Below are 20071 nucleotides of genomic sequence, written 5' to 3'. Positions count from 1 at the left end.
CTGTTAACATTTAGAGAAGTATATAATAGCCAGTGTCATCTGTTAACACTGAAATTCAAACAAAGCAACTTAAAATACTGCCCTTAGAAGAATATAAATGTAAGCTGTTTCCACTTTTATAATGTTTGGTGTGTATAACAAACATGTCCAGTCCTTCCACCAGCACATGTGGTAAGAAATGAAAAGAGAAGTATATTATATGGAAAAGGGGATGAGGGAAAGGAAATAGCATCTGTATTTCTGGTCTGTACATGAGTACCCAAAGTTACTCCTGAATAAAACCAAAGTATCTGAAGGCTTGCTTTGAGCGCAGGCTGTGAATGAAGCTATGAAATATAAAGGGTGGCACATCCCATAGTGGTTTACAGATTGCTCATGATATGCACATGTTGGAACATCCACATACCCTGTTCTGCCCAGCAACTACAGTCTGTGGGATTTGTACAAGAAGTCTGGGTTGACTGTATCTAGGATGCTCTGGAATGATGCAGGTTTTGGTGCAGCAAGACACACAAGTAAATATTCAAGAAATCAGCAAACAATGATTCTGCTTTTTCCCTTAGTGCTGGAGAAATTTTAAGGGTATAGGTGACGAGAGGCTGCTATATATTCAGAGAAAATCAAAAGTTTTCATAGTCAACTTTTGAGCACTCTCCAGTTCAATTCTTTTAACCTCATTACAGTGCACAGTTTTCCCAAGAGTGATGTAGATCACAAACCTTAAATACAAAGTGCTTACAGAAGTGAGCAAGTTTCAGGTGATAAAAAAGGCCATTTTTCTACACCTAGAAATAACACTCTAGAGAAGACATTTTTTCCATGCTATTAAAGAATCGTTTTCATTTTGTTTGTGTTTACAGTGCAGCATCATGCTGTTCTGCAGCATCCCACCCTCAGTTCATGGATGAAGGATAGCATCTTAAGAGGTAAGCTGTTATGAGTCCTAGCTCTGCACACAAATGTTAGAAATATCCAGTATCTATAATTAGTCAGAGATAATAGAAGAAATATAAAACATGAATATCACATTTTCTATTATGATAAATAAGGTAAGTCCACTTAACACAGACCACCCCTGCAATCTGTTGCATATGAATACTCCTGTTCCAAATTTCTCTTTGGAATTTCATATTAAATTAAATTTCTATTGACTAGGCCACAGTTCTGTCTGATATCTGGAACAATTCTGCACAAAATTCTTACCTGCAAAAACTCTCTGACATTTGAGCCCAAGACACGTAGAATTGTATCATAACCAGATTCTTGACAAAACACAAAAAACATCTTCCCAAACATTTGAAGAATTTCCCCAGCATTTAAATCTAGTTAAAACAGGAAAATATGATTCAGTCCAAACACTGTATTTCATGCACTTACTTATTTCTTTTTACTCTTGTACTCACAAACAAGAAAGACAGTACTTAAATTCTACCCAGATCCAGTAGGTCAAGAACAAAGCAAGATTCAGGGCTCATATGGCAAATAGAGAGTATCCAATACAGGAATTTCATTAAGAGTTACCAATTACTACAATTATTTCACCACATTGTGCATTTCACACATGTACAGCATTTAGATTTTGATACAGAAAAATGAATCACTTCTTGAAAATAGAGGAACTTGGTTGTTAGTAATGCTCGCCTCAGCAAAGTTAATTCCAATTTACAATAGCACGAAACCACATCAGCTGCTCCAATTCAACATTACTACAGTCATCAGTCTTATAGATTTCTGGCTAATTACTGATGCAGAACAATTTCATACCGCACTTGGGTCTGCAGATAAAATAATGCTGATGGGCATAATTCTACCTTTTCAATTCCAGACCAGAGCTGCAATGATTGAAAATGAATGCAACCCAAATCAATGGCTGATATGCAATTAAATGAAATGTGTCCATGCCACAAGCATTTCTGTGACTCAGCACTGTTCTTCAGCAGAGATCAAGGATTCATTCATTCATTCATTCATTTATTCATTCACTGCTCTTGCAGCAGTGGTTGAAACTTGCAGTTGCAGCAGGATGTTGTTACTTCACGACTGCTCATTACACTGCCCATGTTGTGTGGATGAGGTATATTTCTTCAGTTTAAGATGGAATACTTTGGAAATAATAAAAATAATTTCAAGCAATAAAATAAGTAATTTTTTCTTAGAGAAATAAAGAAAGGCAATTCTCTCTCTTAAGATTTAAAAAAATTCTCTAACCAATACTCCGTTTTCACTTCCCCTGTGCTAAATCCTGTTCCTCTCTGCTGCACACATTTGGGGGGCAGGAGAACATTACCTTTTTTGTGATGAATGGGTAAAGAAGATATCTGCATTACTTACTAAGGACCTTGCTTGCAGCTGCAACAAGGTCATAGGTTTTGGAATCATCGTAAATTATTCTGACCAGAAACTGTCCCTCTTCATCCAGCTGAGCCTCCTTCCTAAAAAGAAAATAGAAAAAAATCTTTTTGCTTGAGGGAAAAGCACCATATGTATAAAAGCATTTTAAAACAAATAAGTTTGTATAGTTATTTAAGACAGAAAATTAGAAATAAATTCGTTCCATATCCCAGTCATTAGTGTACAATACAAATATTTCAGACCACAAATGTTCTGAAAACAATAATTAGCGACAAGAAAATAAACATGATTTTTCAGTACAGAGCCTCAAAAAGAAGTTGCTATACTTATAAAGACACAATTTGCATGTTAAAATAAGAAAGTATCCAATAATGCAGCCCATGATGGGCTCTTTAAACCCTTTTGTTTTTTCATTCCATCACATTTTAATTACACTTTATTTCAAAAAGGCATGGGATGTTTCTAACAACCATTTGCACATACATCCAAAGAGGAATTTAAAGTACAGATGCAGGCACCAAATCAAATATCTTTTTTCAGAATTGTGCACATGCCAAGCAGACAGGAAGAAAAAGGATGCTAGGATTTTGAAAGGCCTTGTTCTCACATTGCACATTGATTCTCACATGTAAAGTGTCACCACTTAGCTAAAATACAACAAAAATATACATTTCTTCACTAAAGAAAACAACTCTCTACCCCAGGTTTAAGACAAGACTCATATATATGTCTTGTGCACGCTGACACTAAGTAAGAAACCAAAATGACTGCTTTTTTTTGGGGTCCTTTACTATTCTCTTCAACTTGAACATCAAGTCAGCAGCTTGTCCAAAAGGCAGCACAAATCTCTAGGCTCTATTTTTTTACTGAGGAAAACAAGTTGATCCCCCAGACAATGAAGGAACTGTCGTGCCTTCCAAGCTTTGCCATCTGGCACAAGTGAGTTACTAGGGAGGACACACAACTGCTTTCCTGCCTGTTTTACCCTGTCTGCACAGCACAGGAGGCAGGAGGGTGCAGCACTGGTGAGTCCCAGCTCTTGGGAGGGGACAGGGAGCACCTCCATGGGCAGGCAGAGCCCAGGACACTGAAGAGGCAGCTGCCCATGGGGTTGGTCCTGCTGTGCACAGAGCATGCCAATGGACATGGCCCTGTCTCTGCCCAGTTTCATGTAAAGCAGTATTCTGTATTTGCTTATTTCCCTTGCAAATTTTCCTTCAGCAAATGAGGATGTGCAGAGGGGCCTGCTGTGCTCTCTGATGAAGTCCTCATCTGGAAAATGAGCACAGCCTCCTTTCTCAGTATGTTTTTTAAAATAGGTGTTCACCTTTTGTGGTGTTGCCTACTATGACTCTCTATAGAGACGGTGTGCTTTGCAGAAATAATGATGGAAGAGGAGACATTTGTAAGTACTCATGCTCTAATTGATGTACTTAGAATATATTTTGGCTCAGCAAAGCTAATATGATTATGGCATCATTAGTATATTTGCAGGTGGAGGGTCACAGCTACCTCATTAAAAAGAAATTATACCCTTTCATCTAAATGTATCTCCATGCTGCAGTTCATTTCAGGAAGCCAAAAGAAAGGCAAAGAGACAGGAAAGCCTTGAAATGAATTACTGAATCACATCTTGCATCACACCAAAAAAAAAAAAGGTATACAATGTTGCTCTTCAGAAAAACACCCTTAGATTTAGAAAAAAACTATTAAAAAGGCAGATTATGAGGCAGGCTCTTAAAAAAAATTCTAAGGGCAAGGGATACAAATCAAGACAGTCCTCAACTTGGTAGAAGTATAATTATTTTTCTAATTTACAAACTGAAGAGGACAGTGAGTAAACAATTATTTACTAGTACCATGGTAATGAAGAGCTTTTATCAGAGTATGACTGGTAAATTGAGTAAATACAAGCAAATGCTCTTTGAGATATGGCTCAAGCCTACAGAGCCAATATTTCTAACTTCTGAAGTTTTCTTGGTCACCAGAAGAATGACAAAGATCTACAAAAAGAAAAATTCTAAATCTATTATGTAAAACACTGCATCCCCTTTTACGTCAAACACTTTCCATTATCATAACATAATCCCCCATACATTAAAACCAAATTATTTGACTGTAACTCAGGTTTTAATTTCCTAAAGTGGTGTCATTAATTTTAAAAGTTAATTAATACAAAATAATAATGCCTGCAGAACAATTCAAGCATTTACAGATGCAGTGGAATTATCCATTCATGGAAACAGAAACATTTCCTGAGGTACTCAAAGGGGAGAGGTCTGAGAATTAAGTATTCTCGTTGATCTTAAAACTGCTGGATGGCAAATGGTACTGCTGGGAAGGACTGGTTCCCTTCTCATATGGCAGTATTTTATTGACCTAAGTGAAATGACTTGTCATCTAACCCTCCAGTTTGTAATCATCAGTCTCTGGTAATCTGTTCACTTAATGGATGTCTGGAACCCATTATTTTCTTTTTCCTCTTCATCTTCTTTTAATCTTGCTCCTCACATTCTTCCCACTGTCCAAAAATTACACAACACTGTTTTTATATTTCAAAAATATATTATTTATTAATACCAGAAGTATTGTAACTGTTACTTGACATAAACATCTTTATACTCACTCTAAGCATGATGAACTGAACACAAGCAGTGCAATTTTCCTAAGGAAATGTGACAAGGCTACAGGGGAGATGTGACTAAATATGTCTCAGAACTCCACCTAAAAGAAACATCACTCTCTATCCAATGACTTGAAAAATATTGTAATAACCTTAATTAAGCAGAGTCTTAAGCAGGAAGAGAGGTGGGAAATGATGCCTTGAAACATAAGAGATCAGTCAGGGACAAGAAGGTAAAGTTTACATCTCCTAAGAACAGAACTGAAATGCATATGAGGAAAGAAAACCATCTCGATTCTTTGGTTCTCATAACATGGTATGTAACAACAAGCCAGCGACAGTTTGGAGGGATGTTTGCAAAGGGTGAACAAACTTTCCCACATCTCAAATACATGCTGTGCTTTCTTTTAGTCTCTCTGATCTGAGCCAAACCACAAAGGATAATACACACATCTGGAAAAGCAATGAACATCCTCAAAAATACTGCATACTTACATAGTCCAGTAGACACAGCTTTTCTGTGTGAGAATTTTCCCTATGAAAAACTGACCCAGTTTGATGATGTTGGTATCTCTTTCAAAACTTCTTGCATTTCTTTCCAACTACATTGACTGGAACTTTTCCTGTTTACTTCTCTATGCCAAGCCATGCTTCTTTTTTTCTTATTTTATTTGTCTTTAGTTTACTTTGTCAAAGTTTTTCCTCAATATCTGTAATTTCCCTGAGCTACCACTTTTTAAAATCACCACTGGTTATTTCAGTTATTTCATCCTATTCCATATAATTATTTTAACTGTTTTTTCCTAGTTTACTCTAGATGCTTTGGATCACTCAGCAGCCATCTTCTCTGTATCCTTATTGATATATTTCCCATTACAAATATTTTTAAGGTGAGCAAAATTTTCTAGAAAATTTGTCAAAGTAAATATTTACTCCTGCAGGGGATTACACTTCTCAGTTAAAACCATGCAGGCAAAAATGTCTTTGCTTGTTCTACAAATACGGCAAATACCACGACAATGGCTAATCTAAGTCTGTTTCAAAAGATAAACTGCTTTTTTAAGATGCATGCTTGAAAATTATTAAATTTCAGAACTTCCTTCTTCCAAGTCCATTCCTTCATACTACTGAGATCTGTTGTGCTGGTGCATCCCAGCAATTTAGATAGGTGTTGAGCTGAAATAAAATTCAGTTAGATAGCTGTTTTTCTGTATTATTTTTCTGCTTGATGAATTTCCCTGTCTGCTCCACCACCTGTTCACAGAACTTGCTCTGCATACAGACAACACATAGGCAGAGTGATTGTGGACAGACTTCTGAAGCCCTTCTGCCTCCCTCAGTAATCTAACAGTAGTGAGAGCTTCCAAAAGTCCTTCTCTCTGAAATACTACTCTTCAGACTATATGCACTGGGAAAATCTGCTGCGAGCTTATCCAAAATGGCCACTGCAAAGTGACTGCAATCCCATTTTTTCAGAGGCATTGGTCCTTCAGCAAGTCTACAAAAGAACAAGGACTCTGAAGACTTGACTGAGAGAGCATCACAGCTATCAGCACCACAACTGACCTCCAGCAGCCCAGGAAATAGGGCAGTGTCCTTCAGGTGAATACCTAAAATTGTTTCTCCATAGCAGCAGTTTTCCCACCTAATTACCTGACCCTACCTTATTTCTCAAAGCTGTCTGCACTTACACTAAGGAAATGCTTTTATAACAAGGGTGATAGGAAGAAATATACGATAATGTCATAATCAGAATTAAATGTTAAGAGTGAGGCTGCTTTGTCAGAGCTGCTGTGGTTAGCTGTCCATCAACTGTAATTCCTTACATTTGTATTCGGCTGACCACATTTTAAAGAAAACTTCATAATCCACAGCTTTATAAAAAAACTGTGGCATTTCCCTTGAAATGTTTTGCTGGAATCTTACGTTACAGTTTTTGACCAGATAAAATTGTAGAAGGAAATTAGCATAGTTCTAATGTTTTCTGCAGACTGTGGTGTTTGATCACAAAGACATTAACAGCAATAACATGTTGGTAGCTTTCTTAAGAACTTGACTGGAAATGAGCCAAAAGCAACAAACTCTGGCAAATTCCCAAGCCCTGCTTATTTCTTTAGTGAAGAAGCAGTATTACAGTAGCAAACTTCTAACTTTTATATGGCTGTTCTTTCAAAGTAAGTTTCAAGTCAAACAGAACAGAATTTACAATTAATGTCTCATTTACATTTATAGAGACAAAATAAGTGTGGGTTTTGCTCCCCTATAAATTTATGTTCAAAATGTTAAAACACCCCAGGATTTTAATGCTCTTCCCAAACTGATTCCTGTCACATGAGATGTGATATTTCATGGTACAGAACTTACATCCTATGACATGCCTGCTCTAACTTCTACAGTCTGGCAGCCCTTTTTATTTACTCTAGACTAATTCTGAATGATTACACAGAGCTATTTCAATTGTGGGAAACAAAGATTCCAGCACAGACTTTTCTAAAATGCTTTTGTTTTCCTCCAGAATGTTTCTATTATCCAGGTTAATGTGAGGCAGTTTACTTGGGCAAGAGAAGAACTCAAACCATTGCACCATGGAAAATAACAGCTATACAGAGGATATTTTTCACATAAAGATTTGGCCTTGAAATCAGTGGAAAAATTCCTATTGAATAGATCAAAGCAGGATCAAGTCTTAAAGCAGCCTTTCCTCTATCAGTCATGCTAACACCCCCAAAACTGCTGTTGATTTAGCAGCACAGAACAGCATTACAGGTGATACATCTGTGTACAATGGTCCCTTTGAAAATCTTTCCCATTGTGCAACTAGTTTAGTATTTGTAAACACACTACTAATGCTCAAAGGTGATGTTAATAATTCACAGAAATGGCTGAAATGCTATATATGAACAAGCATTCTGAGAAAAACTTCAAATCAGAAAATTCTTAAAATCAGAACACATCTTGTACTTCAGATTTTTGAACCATAGGATGCACACATTTTTATTTCTCATAGAGGTTTGATGTAGGAAGAATTTCTTTTGCCGTTTTTGGAGATTTTACAGACAACACAGCTGGACAAGACATCACATCAGGCTGGTCCTACTTATATACAGCCCATTCTGCACGAGGTGAGTTTTAATGTAGTTTTGCAGTCAGACTCTAGTTCTTAAAGGGAATTTGCATAAATCATACGCAAGAAGATTGCTGCTGACAAATCTTTTTTTTCCTATGAAGTTGTACTTGCTATCCTGCCTCTGTAGCCAGTCAAAAAGCTGGAATCTTAAGAAATTCTTACAGAAGAACCCTTCCCATTTGCATGCAGCAAATATTGACAAAGAATATGGTAGAAGACTGCATGGAACAATTACTTTGCATCCTGAAGATGCACTGGCTTTTATGTGATATATAACATTATTACTTAGAAGCTGCTGGTGTCACTTTAAGAGATCATCCAGTGTCCCAAAAGCACAACTGGATCTCTTCCTACCAAAACTCAGCCCAAAGTGTGCACATTGGGTGTGTCACCTTGAACACACCAAAAACAGCAGCTAGTTCCAAGACCACCTCCAGGACTTCTTCCATGGTATGTATTGTTTCTGTTGGGACTTTTGCCACCATTGTGCTTCAGTATTCTTGGTGTACCAAGGATAGAAAAGTGCTCGTTAAATTGAAGAGATCGGTCAAAACAATCTTAATGACAAAATAACTCTACTGTACTTAGAAACACAGCATGGCTCTGATCTTACTGATAAGAGCAAGTCAAGTTTAATTCCGTTCCAAGAGTAGCACTCTTAAACAGGATTACACGGGTCAGACCTAAAGATGGTATCTGTGAACCCCGAATCATTGCCTTTGCATCTCATTTACATGAAAATGACAAACCCACTGTTCATACTACTTCACAGACAGTTGTTTTTTTCAAAATGTTTCCTTTTTTTCATGTATTTCATAAAGACGCTTTACTAAAAGTTATTAAAAAATATTAAGCCAGTATACTGAAAAGGAAAAAAAGAAATTAGGCTTGTGCATGTTTTGGATGGTCCAAGGATATTTTAAAATACCCAGCTGGGAAGAACATAAATTATATTAAGTTACAAGATTAAATAAAAATGGGAATCTGTCCAGGAAAATGATGTTCTGGGTAAAATAAATAGGTGTATTTATAGACTTAACAGTTCTGAGCTATTTCCCAGTTTTACAGGCTGGATACGGGAGTGTTTAATGTAGGTTTTCAAAACAAGATAATACTAGAAGATACAGTTAACAAAAGTACAAGTTCCTTGCTGCTACTACAAACACTAAAAATATTTTTAAAAATATAAAGCTAGTATTATTTTGCTTCCTTTTACGTAAGTGGAAGAAAAATAATGGTATTTACAAAATACTCTTTCATGCATTTTATTAACAAAAGTGAATGATGTGTTTCTAACACCTGTTATGCTGGCACACTTAAAAGCTCTTAATTCTGGGAAAACTGCAAAGTACCTGAGAGATACTGCAAAAACACTCACACCAAGTTTCATAACATGCCAGTATTTCCTTTTAGCCAACCCTTTCCCAGAGGAATTAAATAATTTGGCATCCACTCAGTTTAACTCCTGACCTTCAAGCAGGTCCTTCCGCTGTGAGGAACTGAAATAGCAGGAATTATCGTGCTCTGACCCTATGAAGCTTGTAAATATTAACCTCCCTACCCACAAAGAATCATTTAGTCAGCACTGCTTTAAAAAAAAAATTAAAATATTGATTAGAACTTTGGAATAGTATGAAATAAGGACTTTAAAACAGAAACAAAACTTTCTGACTTTCTGGATAAAAACTCAACAATGTTAAAAGGAGTATGTATAAAAAGAAATCATCTATTGTCATTTCACCACTAATGGCTTTCCAAAGTGTCTTTCTCATATCTATTTGTAGACAATCTGCATTTTTTTCAAAATTGTTGAGATTGGTTGAACACAACATTGCCTTCAGCATTGGGTAAACCCACAAGATACTGAAAGAGGCAGAAAAACCTCAATTTTCTTGCTTTTTAACAGATCACTGATCTATTTACAACTGAGAACAGCATGATCCAAAATAAGAATGGATTCACAATCTAAACTCTAGTGAAATCCTCAGTTTTTTTCACCAGTGTTCATTATGACAAGACAGTTAAAATAATTAACACAGTATGTCTGCAACACTTTTGAGCATGCAAGATTCAGTAAGTTCAAGAAAACTGTAGAGCAGTAATTCTTTACAACAATTAATTGTGGGCTGGGAAAGGGAAATACTGAGCAAACTCCCAGCAGTTCAACAAAGAAGGAAAGGATTCACAGGGAGTGACTGCCACCACTGCAGCACACAGGGATGTACGTGTGTCTACATGGTGAACTCCATAGCTCACCTGTTCAACAGCCAGAATTCTACAGCTCCTGGGGGGAGAAGTACAGAAGAAAGGAACAGAAATCCAGCATTTTGATGGGAGAAATCCCAAAGGTTTTAATAGGATAAATAAAAAGGCTTTAATAGGATAAAATAAAATTTTAGAAGTCTGAGACACACCAAAACCTACACTTAGAAATTTACAAGGAGGTTGGCACCAAGGTTCTCCTCCAAATCAACCCCTTAACAAGAAATACCAAAGAGAACTGGAAGGCTTTTCACTCGCTTCCACTACAGATGATTATTAACTGAAGTGCCCCACCTCACAATTTGTACAGATATTTGATTCTTATTTCGTGTTCAGTTTGCATTTTTATTGCCCAGGCCATATGGTGATTATGTAAACATAATATGCACATACACATAGGCATGCACATCAACATTTATTTGCATATGTACCTACACAGACAAATAGATTTTCTCCAAAAACTACATTCCAAGCTGATGATTATCCAGCTTCCCTCCTACCAGCAGTGATGCTGCTATCATTGCAGATAGGCTGTTACAGACTATGGCACTGTTTTACATGCTTTCCAAAGGGCTGCCCTATATATAGAAACTACGGTCAGCTGAAAACTTGAAAAACACTTTCCAGGACAATTACAAAGAAATAAAATATCTCTCATAAAGAGCCATAAGCGTCTGGTGATTTTTTTTTTTTTTTGGTAGTTTAGTGAAAGCAGGAGAGATGGACTCTGGTCCACTCACCACATTAGAGCCGTTTGCTCCAAGCAACATTTCCCTGTCTGCTCCCAAGCCCGTAGGACACAACATCCCAGCCACACCCATGAGCCCACAAAACTGTTCCTTTGCCTCCAGGCTTTCAGCTCCCTCAGTACTGAGGCCAGATCCTACTCCACTAATGCACAACTATTTCGTGTTTTATTTTATCCCATTCCTCAATATACAACCTTAGGCTTGATTTACAGCAGTTTTCAAACCCATTTCTGAAGAGAGAATTATTCCTTTCTAATAATTTTTCCTGTGCAATTGATCTCCACTAATTGCATGCAGAAGCATTAATTAGGTCTCCAACAATCTCATGAGGTCAATTATACCATTTCCTTTAAAATAGGCAAGAACACCACAGATCAAAAAGGTTTCATTCATTTAGGGTGCCCAGTATGTGACCAGCAGTTCTGGTTTTTTAAGATATTAAGCACTTTTTATGCTCATAACACAACTTTCATGAATTTTATAGCCTACCAGCATCAGACCTACAAAGTATCTAAATTCCCACTAATCTTAAGAACTTACAATTGCAACTTAAAAGCCTTTCACTAGAGCTGTTGTGCATACTTTCCTAGGTTTCTGAAAAGGCAAACTACACTACAGTAGGAGCTATTACTACATCTAAACACTGTGCTAAGCAATAGCAGTAGGCCAAAATTTTGATTCTCACAGGATTTGTCAAGAAATATGTTGTCTTTTGCTATATTAATAAAAAGAAAAAAACCATCTCTGACAAAGCGACATTTTCAACCCAGCATACAGACATAGAAAGCCAAGCTAGGGCCTTCATTCTGCAGATAAATAAGCTTCTTATTCTTTGCTTTGCTTAAATAGCATAAAAATAGACAATTTTTGCTGTGAGAAGTTTCCAGGAAACAATGCAATCCATCTCCTGTAGAAAAAAATTAGAAAATATTTTCTCAAAGGCATTTAATATTTATATTATTTATTTATAAAACTTACTATTTTAGAATAGTAAATTCTAGGTATATTACAAATATAATTAATCAGAACAGCACATCCTGTCATTGAGTTCCTAATTATATAAATGTTAGGGAAATCAGCAGAGTACCATTTTTAGATAGGTAAATGAATAAAAGCATCTACCTGTCCTGACTTAAGCAGGCAACATACAACACTACTAATAAACCTAACTGCTAGGAATGCCTTTGAAAATTTACCCCATAATATGTACTATTAAATCACCTACATTTCACTGCAAAAGCCACACCAAGTCACTACAGTCTGACATCATGTTCACCTTCACCAACAGGATGCAGAAGTTTCTGTCTGTTTAGTTTACTTTTCATTTTCAGTCCCTGCAGTTTCTTTCACATCCCCAAATGGTACAGTCTTCTCCCACTTCACCTGAACCCATTTCAAACTGAGCAGAGCTTCCTACTCTCCTTTTCCACATTGCACCAGGCCAGTTTCTCAATCCTCAATTTCACCATTTTAACCATAACAGGAGATTTACAGGGAAGAAAAAAAAAAAAAGCTTTTAAGAGCCTGTGATAATCTGTGAAACTTGGGGAATGAAAGTTCCTTCCTCCTAGGACAAGCAATTGACTTCTGCTCTTGCATAGTGTGCACTTCCAGACCACTGGGTCCCTGTAGGCTGTGCTGGCCAGAAGGCTCCCCAGACCTGGAGTCTTAGCATTTAAAAGTGTGGAGAGCACATGCCATCCTAACCTCTCCAAAGGACAAAATAGGGCAAAGGCAGGAGAAGATTACTTTATTCTACATTAAGCACTGAGCACCAGGGACATAAGGCTATTACTTGATCAATATATCCCCATGCTAAGGCACAGACAGCAAAGGGCAAAAAATGCCTATTTTTCTACTGTGCAAGTTTGAACACTTGGCCAGAATCAAATAAAAAGTGTTTTCACCTCTGTGTAGCTGCTTTTAGCAAACACTGAGTTTCAACTTCCTCTCTAGTTTTCCATGCTACATGTCTTTGTGGGGACTCCTACAATAAAAACAGAAGGAAGATGAAGATCGTGGCTGACTGGCAGTGCCATTTCATTTCCCAAATCCAGTCATTTCATATACCTGTGTGGGAAAAATACTAGTTAACTATATGGGCTTGTGATGAAGCATTTTAATGCATTTATTAGTTTTTTGAGTTCTCATTCATTTTCTTGGCAGTATGTTTGAAAGTGTCAATTTCAGCATGTAACCTGGCCTCAATTCAGATTTAGGAGCCCGTGGGAAAATCCTGTATTCATTTAATCAAACACAGAGGAATAGTGTTGGGAAACCCAGGAAAAAAACTCTGTACATATTCCCTGCTGACAACATTGCTCTAGCTCCCACATATTGACCTGGAGCTGTTTCAAGAAGACATCCTTGTCAATGCTTGTAACACAATTAAACCCTGAAAACTGCTGAATGATCAGAATTTCACATACATTGGCTGTTCAGCTGAGCCAAAAGTGATACCTGTTGCAGAAGAGCTCAGATTTTACGGTAGAGGCCTCTTTTAAAAATGTACTATCACACACCATAAAAATATGCCCACCATAGAAACATACAATTTCTTATGCCCTGGAAATTTTTATTTATTTGGACAATATGAATAATGTCTCTGCATAGTTTTGGACAGGTACATGGACAGTAATTCCATGTGCACTACTTACAATCATGTGCACACGCTACTGTAACACCCAGCAGTACAAATTTGGCCTTAAACAGACACGAGCACAGAACTGCATGTAAGTGGGAATGGCCAGGCCTGACAACTTTGAGTTTATGTTGGCTGCAGAGGACTTGAAGATATCTAATGCCAAAGGAATCTTGAGAACCACCCCTGAGAACCAGCCATTGCAACTGTGGCCACACAGTCTAAACCAGCCTCTGGATGCAACGAGTACAAAATAAGGATGCAGAAGAGGTTTTCTCTTAAGTATGGAACAACAAATGAAAAGTGTTTTCCCAGTAACAGTGTGCTTAGCAGGTCTAGGTTAACTGTTTCTTTACTAGTAACTCTTTGCAGTTACTAGTGAAGTGCTGATCAAAGGAATCTGTCTCCATTGCACTGCAGGTCCTAAGTCTCCCCTTCCAAGGATGAAATAGGGAATGACAATGAGCAGTGCACATGCAGCTTACAACTGCCAGCAAGCAAAAGAAAGGACTATGGTCAATCATCATCACCTTCCACTAAGAAAAATCTGCTACTACAGAATTCAGAGACTACAGAAGGACTTTCCTCTCACTCCCTGTTGCTCATCCAGCTTTGCTAAATTCCTCTAATTATTTTAGGGCTTCATCACAAAAACCCTGTTCATTAGTTCAAATTCTCATTCTGCAAGTGCAATCAGAGAAAACCTTAAGGAGAAGCAAATTTTTGAGACTTTTGAGCTGTTGAGAAAATGAGTAAAGCCTTCATAAATCAAGATTAACTTTCATTACTTATGGGCCAGCTTTCTTAGACTCGTTTTAAATTCAACCAATTTGGGATCCAGAATGCTGGTTCAGAAATAGAAGGCTTTGAACCATTTTGTGTGTCAAGCATTTTTAACTCTAGTTCTTCAGGAAAGCCAAGCCCTATATCAAAGTATATACTGTCATTTTTCCATGAACTTAGTGCCTTATTATATGATGTGTAAAAGAGTCTGTTGTTCAGTTATGCTTTTTTTTTAACATGAGTGAAAATAACATGGATGCTAACTTTCCCAAGAATTTTACTGTGGGCCATTAAAAACAGTGTGAGTCTTTTTCTGATAAATCATGGTTTTACAATAATGCTGAAAAATGAAAAAAACAGCAGGCACAGAGACTTGAAATCATCATGCTAACTCAGGTAACAGTAAGTGATGGCACTGAAAACACCACTCTTGTAACAGCATCAAATTCAACTATTTGGGTACCCAAATTCTCTGTGTAAGAACTTCACTCAACACTATTTTTGACTGAACAAACTACAAAAGAGTTTCCATGTTTCATATGAAGAATACCCTTTCAATTCAGCATTTAACTTTTTAAAATGCACTTTATTTGAAGAATGGCCATATTTCATTACTTCAGTTTATTTAGTTCCATGTTTTCTTTCCCCTTCTATCAACACTAAGTACAAATTCACCTGCTGGCATTTGAGAATCACTCAGCAATCATAACCCACCACTCTGCAATGCTGATTCATATCTTCTGTGGTGACTTCAGAGAGAACAAAATAGCAGTATGTGATCAGCTCAACATTAAAAAAAAACAAAATCAAAAAAGTTTAGATAAGAAATTTTCTACTGAATTACTCAGAGGCCTCTCCATTTCATAAAAATGCTGAAGTTCTATTGCAAATTCAACCTTACTAACAGTGGAAAGTTCCTCATGGGTTTTTTTTGAAACAGACAAGGACTGTTGACTTCAATAATTATTTCTCCAGTCATCTGTGATTCAACTGATTCAATTCAGCATGCCACAACACTGTTCTGTACTTTCTTGCTGTTTCCTAAACAATTACCAGTTCTAACAAAAAAAGCCTTTGTAAGAAGTTTGTATCTGCTTATAAAAGATAAAACATCCAAGCTTTTCTTCACCATCACTTGGCTCGCAGTTGACACTACCATTCCCTAAATCAGCACCACTACAATGTGTTCCACTGAGGGTTGGTTTACTGGTTTCTGAACTCTAGGATACACAACTGAGAAATCCTGCTGAATAAACACCCCATGGTGACCAATTCCACATAAGGAGCTATGGCAGCTGTTGCAAACACACTGGCTCCTTCTTGGAGATCCCATTCCAGTCTTCTGCTGGGTGGTGTCGTGCTGGTTTCCTTCCAGAGAGCAATCTTCTTGTGAGCTAACAGCAGAGCCCACCTGCTGGGCTGCTACAAGACATAAATGTTTCGCATTTGAAAAGCAGAAACAGGAGGTACCAGCTTCCTGAATTTTCACAGCTGACCTTAGAAAAGAATTTTGTATATTTCTATTAAATTTCTCCAAAATGTTATATGAGTAGTATTCCTCATGGGCTTTAGTAATCTACAGTATTCTATTAGGTGTTTCCAAAATCTAAAGAGACAGGATGCATCAGGAACTATGGCTGTGTTCTGACAGTCTGCAGCATGGTCTTACCCTAGAAGATGAAACTCTGTATCTTCTCTGATGGATTGGTCTTAAATACAAATACATATTCAGTGAGTAATCTGGACAAAAAGTGGTCCATGATACTTAAAGGCATCTTGGTAAGGGATGCCATGGCAAGAAAGAGTGAACATCGTATTTATACATATTTTTATTTTATTTATTTATTTTAATTTTCATGGAAAATGATGCATGTATCACTATTTTATCACCTCTTAATTAACATATGTCATTAAAAAAATCAAAACTAATTCAAAATAGATCACTGTGTTTAGAAATGTTTAGTATATAAGGAAAATAAATGCCTCACTTATAGCACAAAACTCTGTGGTGTACACTAAAAGTTCATCTGCGGTATGCACAGAAATGTATTTGCAAACAGTAATTTACAGAGTCAGGGATCAACAGAACAACGAATGCCTGCTGAACCACAACTGTGGACTCACCTTTGGTCATTTTCAAGACTCAGCCAGACAAAAGTCATAGCTGAGCCCTGATCCAGGGCCAGTAGCAATCCAGGCTGGAACAGAAACTGGACTAGACGACCTCCAGAGGCCCCGACCAGAGAACATTTCTATGATTCTCTGATTTCATGGTACTGTGCAAGGTTTCCACATTCTTAACAAATGATTTTATGGAAAAAATAGGTCATGGTAAAAAAAAATCTCACAATCAAAATTGGCCTTTTGAATTGTAGTAAGACAACAGTAATATATTATAAAATCAACATCAACACTAACATATTAAAATAAATACAACAGAGGCATACAGAAGGCATCCAGTTGAAAGAGGATCACTTTCTCCAAGCTGGGTAATCGACTTCTGCCTTATCAAGAGATCATATTAAACCATGTAACTCTGTAAGCTTTTATGTCCTTTTAAAAATTTTTGTTGTAGTTTTGCCCAGTGATTCATACTACTATTTTTAAGTAGTTTGCCCACTCATTTAAAACTTTTAGTGCAATCTCACAAGTGATCAAAGGCTTAAAGTGAAGGCAGTCAGCTCCTTAGAAAAACATTATACCATCAGGTTCAAGAAATGAAGCCAAAACTCATTCTTCTACTTACATTCTTATATATATTTCTCTTTAATAATCAGTGACTGTTTTGATTTCGAGCTGAGGATATTACCAAAATCTGGCACTATTTTTAGACAGTGTTTATTCAACAAACACTGCATCACAGTTCCTTCAGGGATGCCAAGGGATGCAACTGTTGCACGGTTCACCTGCTGGCCTGATGCAAGGACATTACTCCTGCCACACACGCCCCGTAACCCAGGGAACCGCGGGGATCCACGCCATCCCCGCTGCGGCTCCGGGACACCGGGAAAGGTGGAGCGAGGCGCGGCCGGGGCCGCTGCTCTTGCCACGGCCGGAGCCGCGTCCCGGTGCCCGTGCCGGCCCGCGGAGCCGCGCTGCCGCTGCCGCTGCCAGCCCCTGCCGGCCGCAGGCCCCCCGGCACCGGCAAACGGAGCTCTGGCAGCGGTACCGGCCGGGCCCGGCCCTGCGCGGCCCCGCGGACAGGCGCGCACACAGAGACGCATCCGCAGACAGACAGACGGACGGACGCGCACAGACACTTACTTGATGTCCTCCCAGACGGCCGGGCCGTAGTTGCGGATGACGAGCAGCTCCAGGGCGTGATTGACGAAGCCGTACTGCGGGGCAGGACGAGGCGGTGGCACGGTCAGGCACGGGCGGCAGGGGAGCCCCTTCCCTCGCCCCAGCATCCCACCCCACCCTTCCCATCACCCCGCCGGGAAGCGACCCCACCGAAACATCACCCATCTCCCCGCGGAACAAAGGGCTGGGGCCCGGCTTCCCGCTTCCCATGGGGATTCAGCCCCCTCCCTCCCACCGCGGGCCGGTGCCGGGCAGGGCAGGCGCGCCCCGGCCGCGGGCAGGGCGGGCGGCCCGGCGGAGCTCACCATGGTGCCGCCNCGGTCCGGCTCGTTCCTTCTCGTTCCTGCTCGTTCTCATCCTGCACGCAGTGCTTGGCTGGGAACCTGCAGCTCAGTTCCCTGTGCAGCGGTTCCTTCGCAGGAATGCTTCAGCTGTTTCTTGTACCTATGCAACCACTTAGTTTTTAGGAAGAAAAATGTCCCCGAAAAAGGGAAGAATCTGAGCGACAAAGTGATCCCAGACATTTCTGCTCCTGTACATTCATTTCTCAAAGAAGTTAAAAGCATACTGCTGAGTGCTTTCAGTAATGGGGTTTCTGTGTGTTTTTGAATCCTTCCAGGTGTCAGTGTGAATAAATGCAGCAGTGTCATTAACCTACTGAACATGGATTTTAGACGGTTCTCTAGGCAAGATGTGACCCTTGCAACAGGAGGTTTTGAGCAGAGACAATATGCCAAGGCCAGTTTGGAAATAACACACACTATCATATGTTATCATATACAAGGAATAAAAAAGATAATATAGCTTAAAGCTCTTTGTACAATCAAAAGACTTGGCCCCAGTGTATGAAATTAAAAAATCTAAGGAGACCACTAACCTTTTTTAAGTTGCTTAAGAAGAAGCAAAACATATTAAAAATATAATTGGTTTATCTAGGAGGACAAGGGGATGAGTACCTAGTGGACTGCCAGTGTAGTAGCTCTTGGGCAGATACCTTGCTACACTAGTCAGACCAGATGGATTCTAAATGTAGGTAAAATTACAGTTCAGACCTTAGTAAAATAGTGCAGAAAAAATTTAACATTTGAACTGTTCACACAGTTCTTGAAAAAAATATGAAGCATTGATGTTGGATATTCCATGTAAATAAGTTTTAAAATGGCGGCATGTAAAATCTTTTGAAATTTCACCTACTGCCTGGTGAACTTTTAAATCTGTTTTAAGATCTTTTAAAAATTCTAGTAAGTGTGAACACAAATGGATGGGCATTAAAAATTTGGCAAAGTCATCTCAGTAGACATTCCAAGAACAGCAGAAGCAAACTCTAGTTCTAGGTCATGTAAGCATAGTCATAAATTCTACTTAACACAGCCCAAATCTACTGGGAAAACCAATTTTAGGTTTTTTTAAAAGAATGACCAAGAACAAAAGCTTCAGTATAATCAGTTAAAATCATACAAGTAATATGCTAATTTTGAAGGGAGAAAGAAAATATTTAGATAAATTAACCAAACTATTCCAATCTACTGGTTGAATATCTCTGTGTAGAAAACCAAACAAAAAGTGAAGAGATGCAAATCTCTAAAAATCTCCTCAATTTCCAGGAAAGTGGCGACAGAGATAAAGTAATAAATCATACTGCTGGAACCAGACCAAGGGCTGTGCTTTGCTGCAGCTAAAGAGGGGTTGTCACCAATTAACTAAGATTTGAACACGTCAGGTCACTATCTACTTTTTAGTTTTTGGTAGGAAGTAAATTTTGGGAAAATGGAAAACTGATCCTACCACACAAATGTTGTAGTTACATCTTTGTGTGCTTACTGCTGGTAATGAAAAGACAACATCTGGGACTTTTGGCCTCCAGTGTGGTTAGTCTTCTCCCTCAAGCACTTATAAAACAGTTTGGAGGACACAAATGTCAAGGAATTCCTGACAGAATGTCCCAGGCAGGAAACAAGTTGACTTGTATGGAGAATAGGTGTAAAAAAAACCAATTCTTATTCTTCACAGATGTCAAGGGAATCCACTTTGTATATGGGGTAAGCCATCATGGCCATGAAGTATTAGAGAGATTATATTAAAATATTTTTGGTTATGGTTTTCAGAAGGTAGATTATCTGGTGATTTTGTGTACCTGAGTGACGCTTGAAAGTGCTGACAAGGGTCAAAATTGCCTTAGATAAATATGAAATTGCCTTTCTTCTGATTTGGTTCAGCCTTGGTAGGTTGCG

The 20071-nt window shown here is 38.4% G+C and overlaps 1 protein-coding gene across 1 annotated transcript in view; it reads right to left on the bottom strand.

The window, feature by feature from the left end:
• The window catches only part of GUCY1B1 (guanylate cyclase 1 soluble subunit beta 1), a 41928-nt gene extending 23777 nt beyond the window's left edge, over positions 1 to 18151 (bottom strand). The window contains exons 1-4 of the mRNA XM_039700103.1: positions 18146 to 18151; positions 17802 to 17875; positions 2332 to 2432; positions 1204 to 1322 (exon numbers count right to left, since the gene is read on the bottom strand). Coding sequence (XP_039556037.1) covers positions 1204 to 1322; positions 2332 to 2432; positions 17802 to 17875; positions 18146 to 18148 — 297 coding nt within the window. The 5' untranslated portion in view covers positions 18149 to 18151. The remainder of the gene's footprint in view (positions 1 to 1203; positions 1323 to 2331; positions 2433 to 17801; positions 17876 to 18145) is intronic.
• Between the last annotated feature and the right edge of the window lie 1920 nt (positions 18152 to 20071).

The sequence above is a fragment of the Passer montanus genome, unplaced genomic scaffold (genome assembly GCF_014805655.1).
Source record: "Passer montanus isolate IOZ18808 unplaced genomic scaffold, ASM1480565v1 scaffold14, whole genome shotgun sequence".
NCBI lineage: Eukaryota > Metazoa > Chordata > Aves > Passeriformes > Passeridae > Passer > Passer montanus.
The sequence above is the reverse complement of the archived record's forward strand: the minus strand, read 5'-3'. Positions and strand labels throughout refer to the sequence as shown.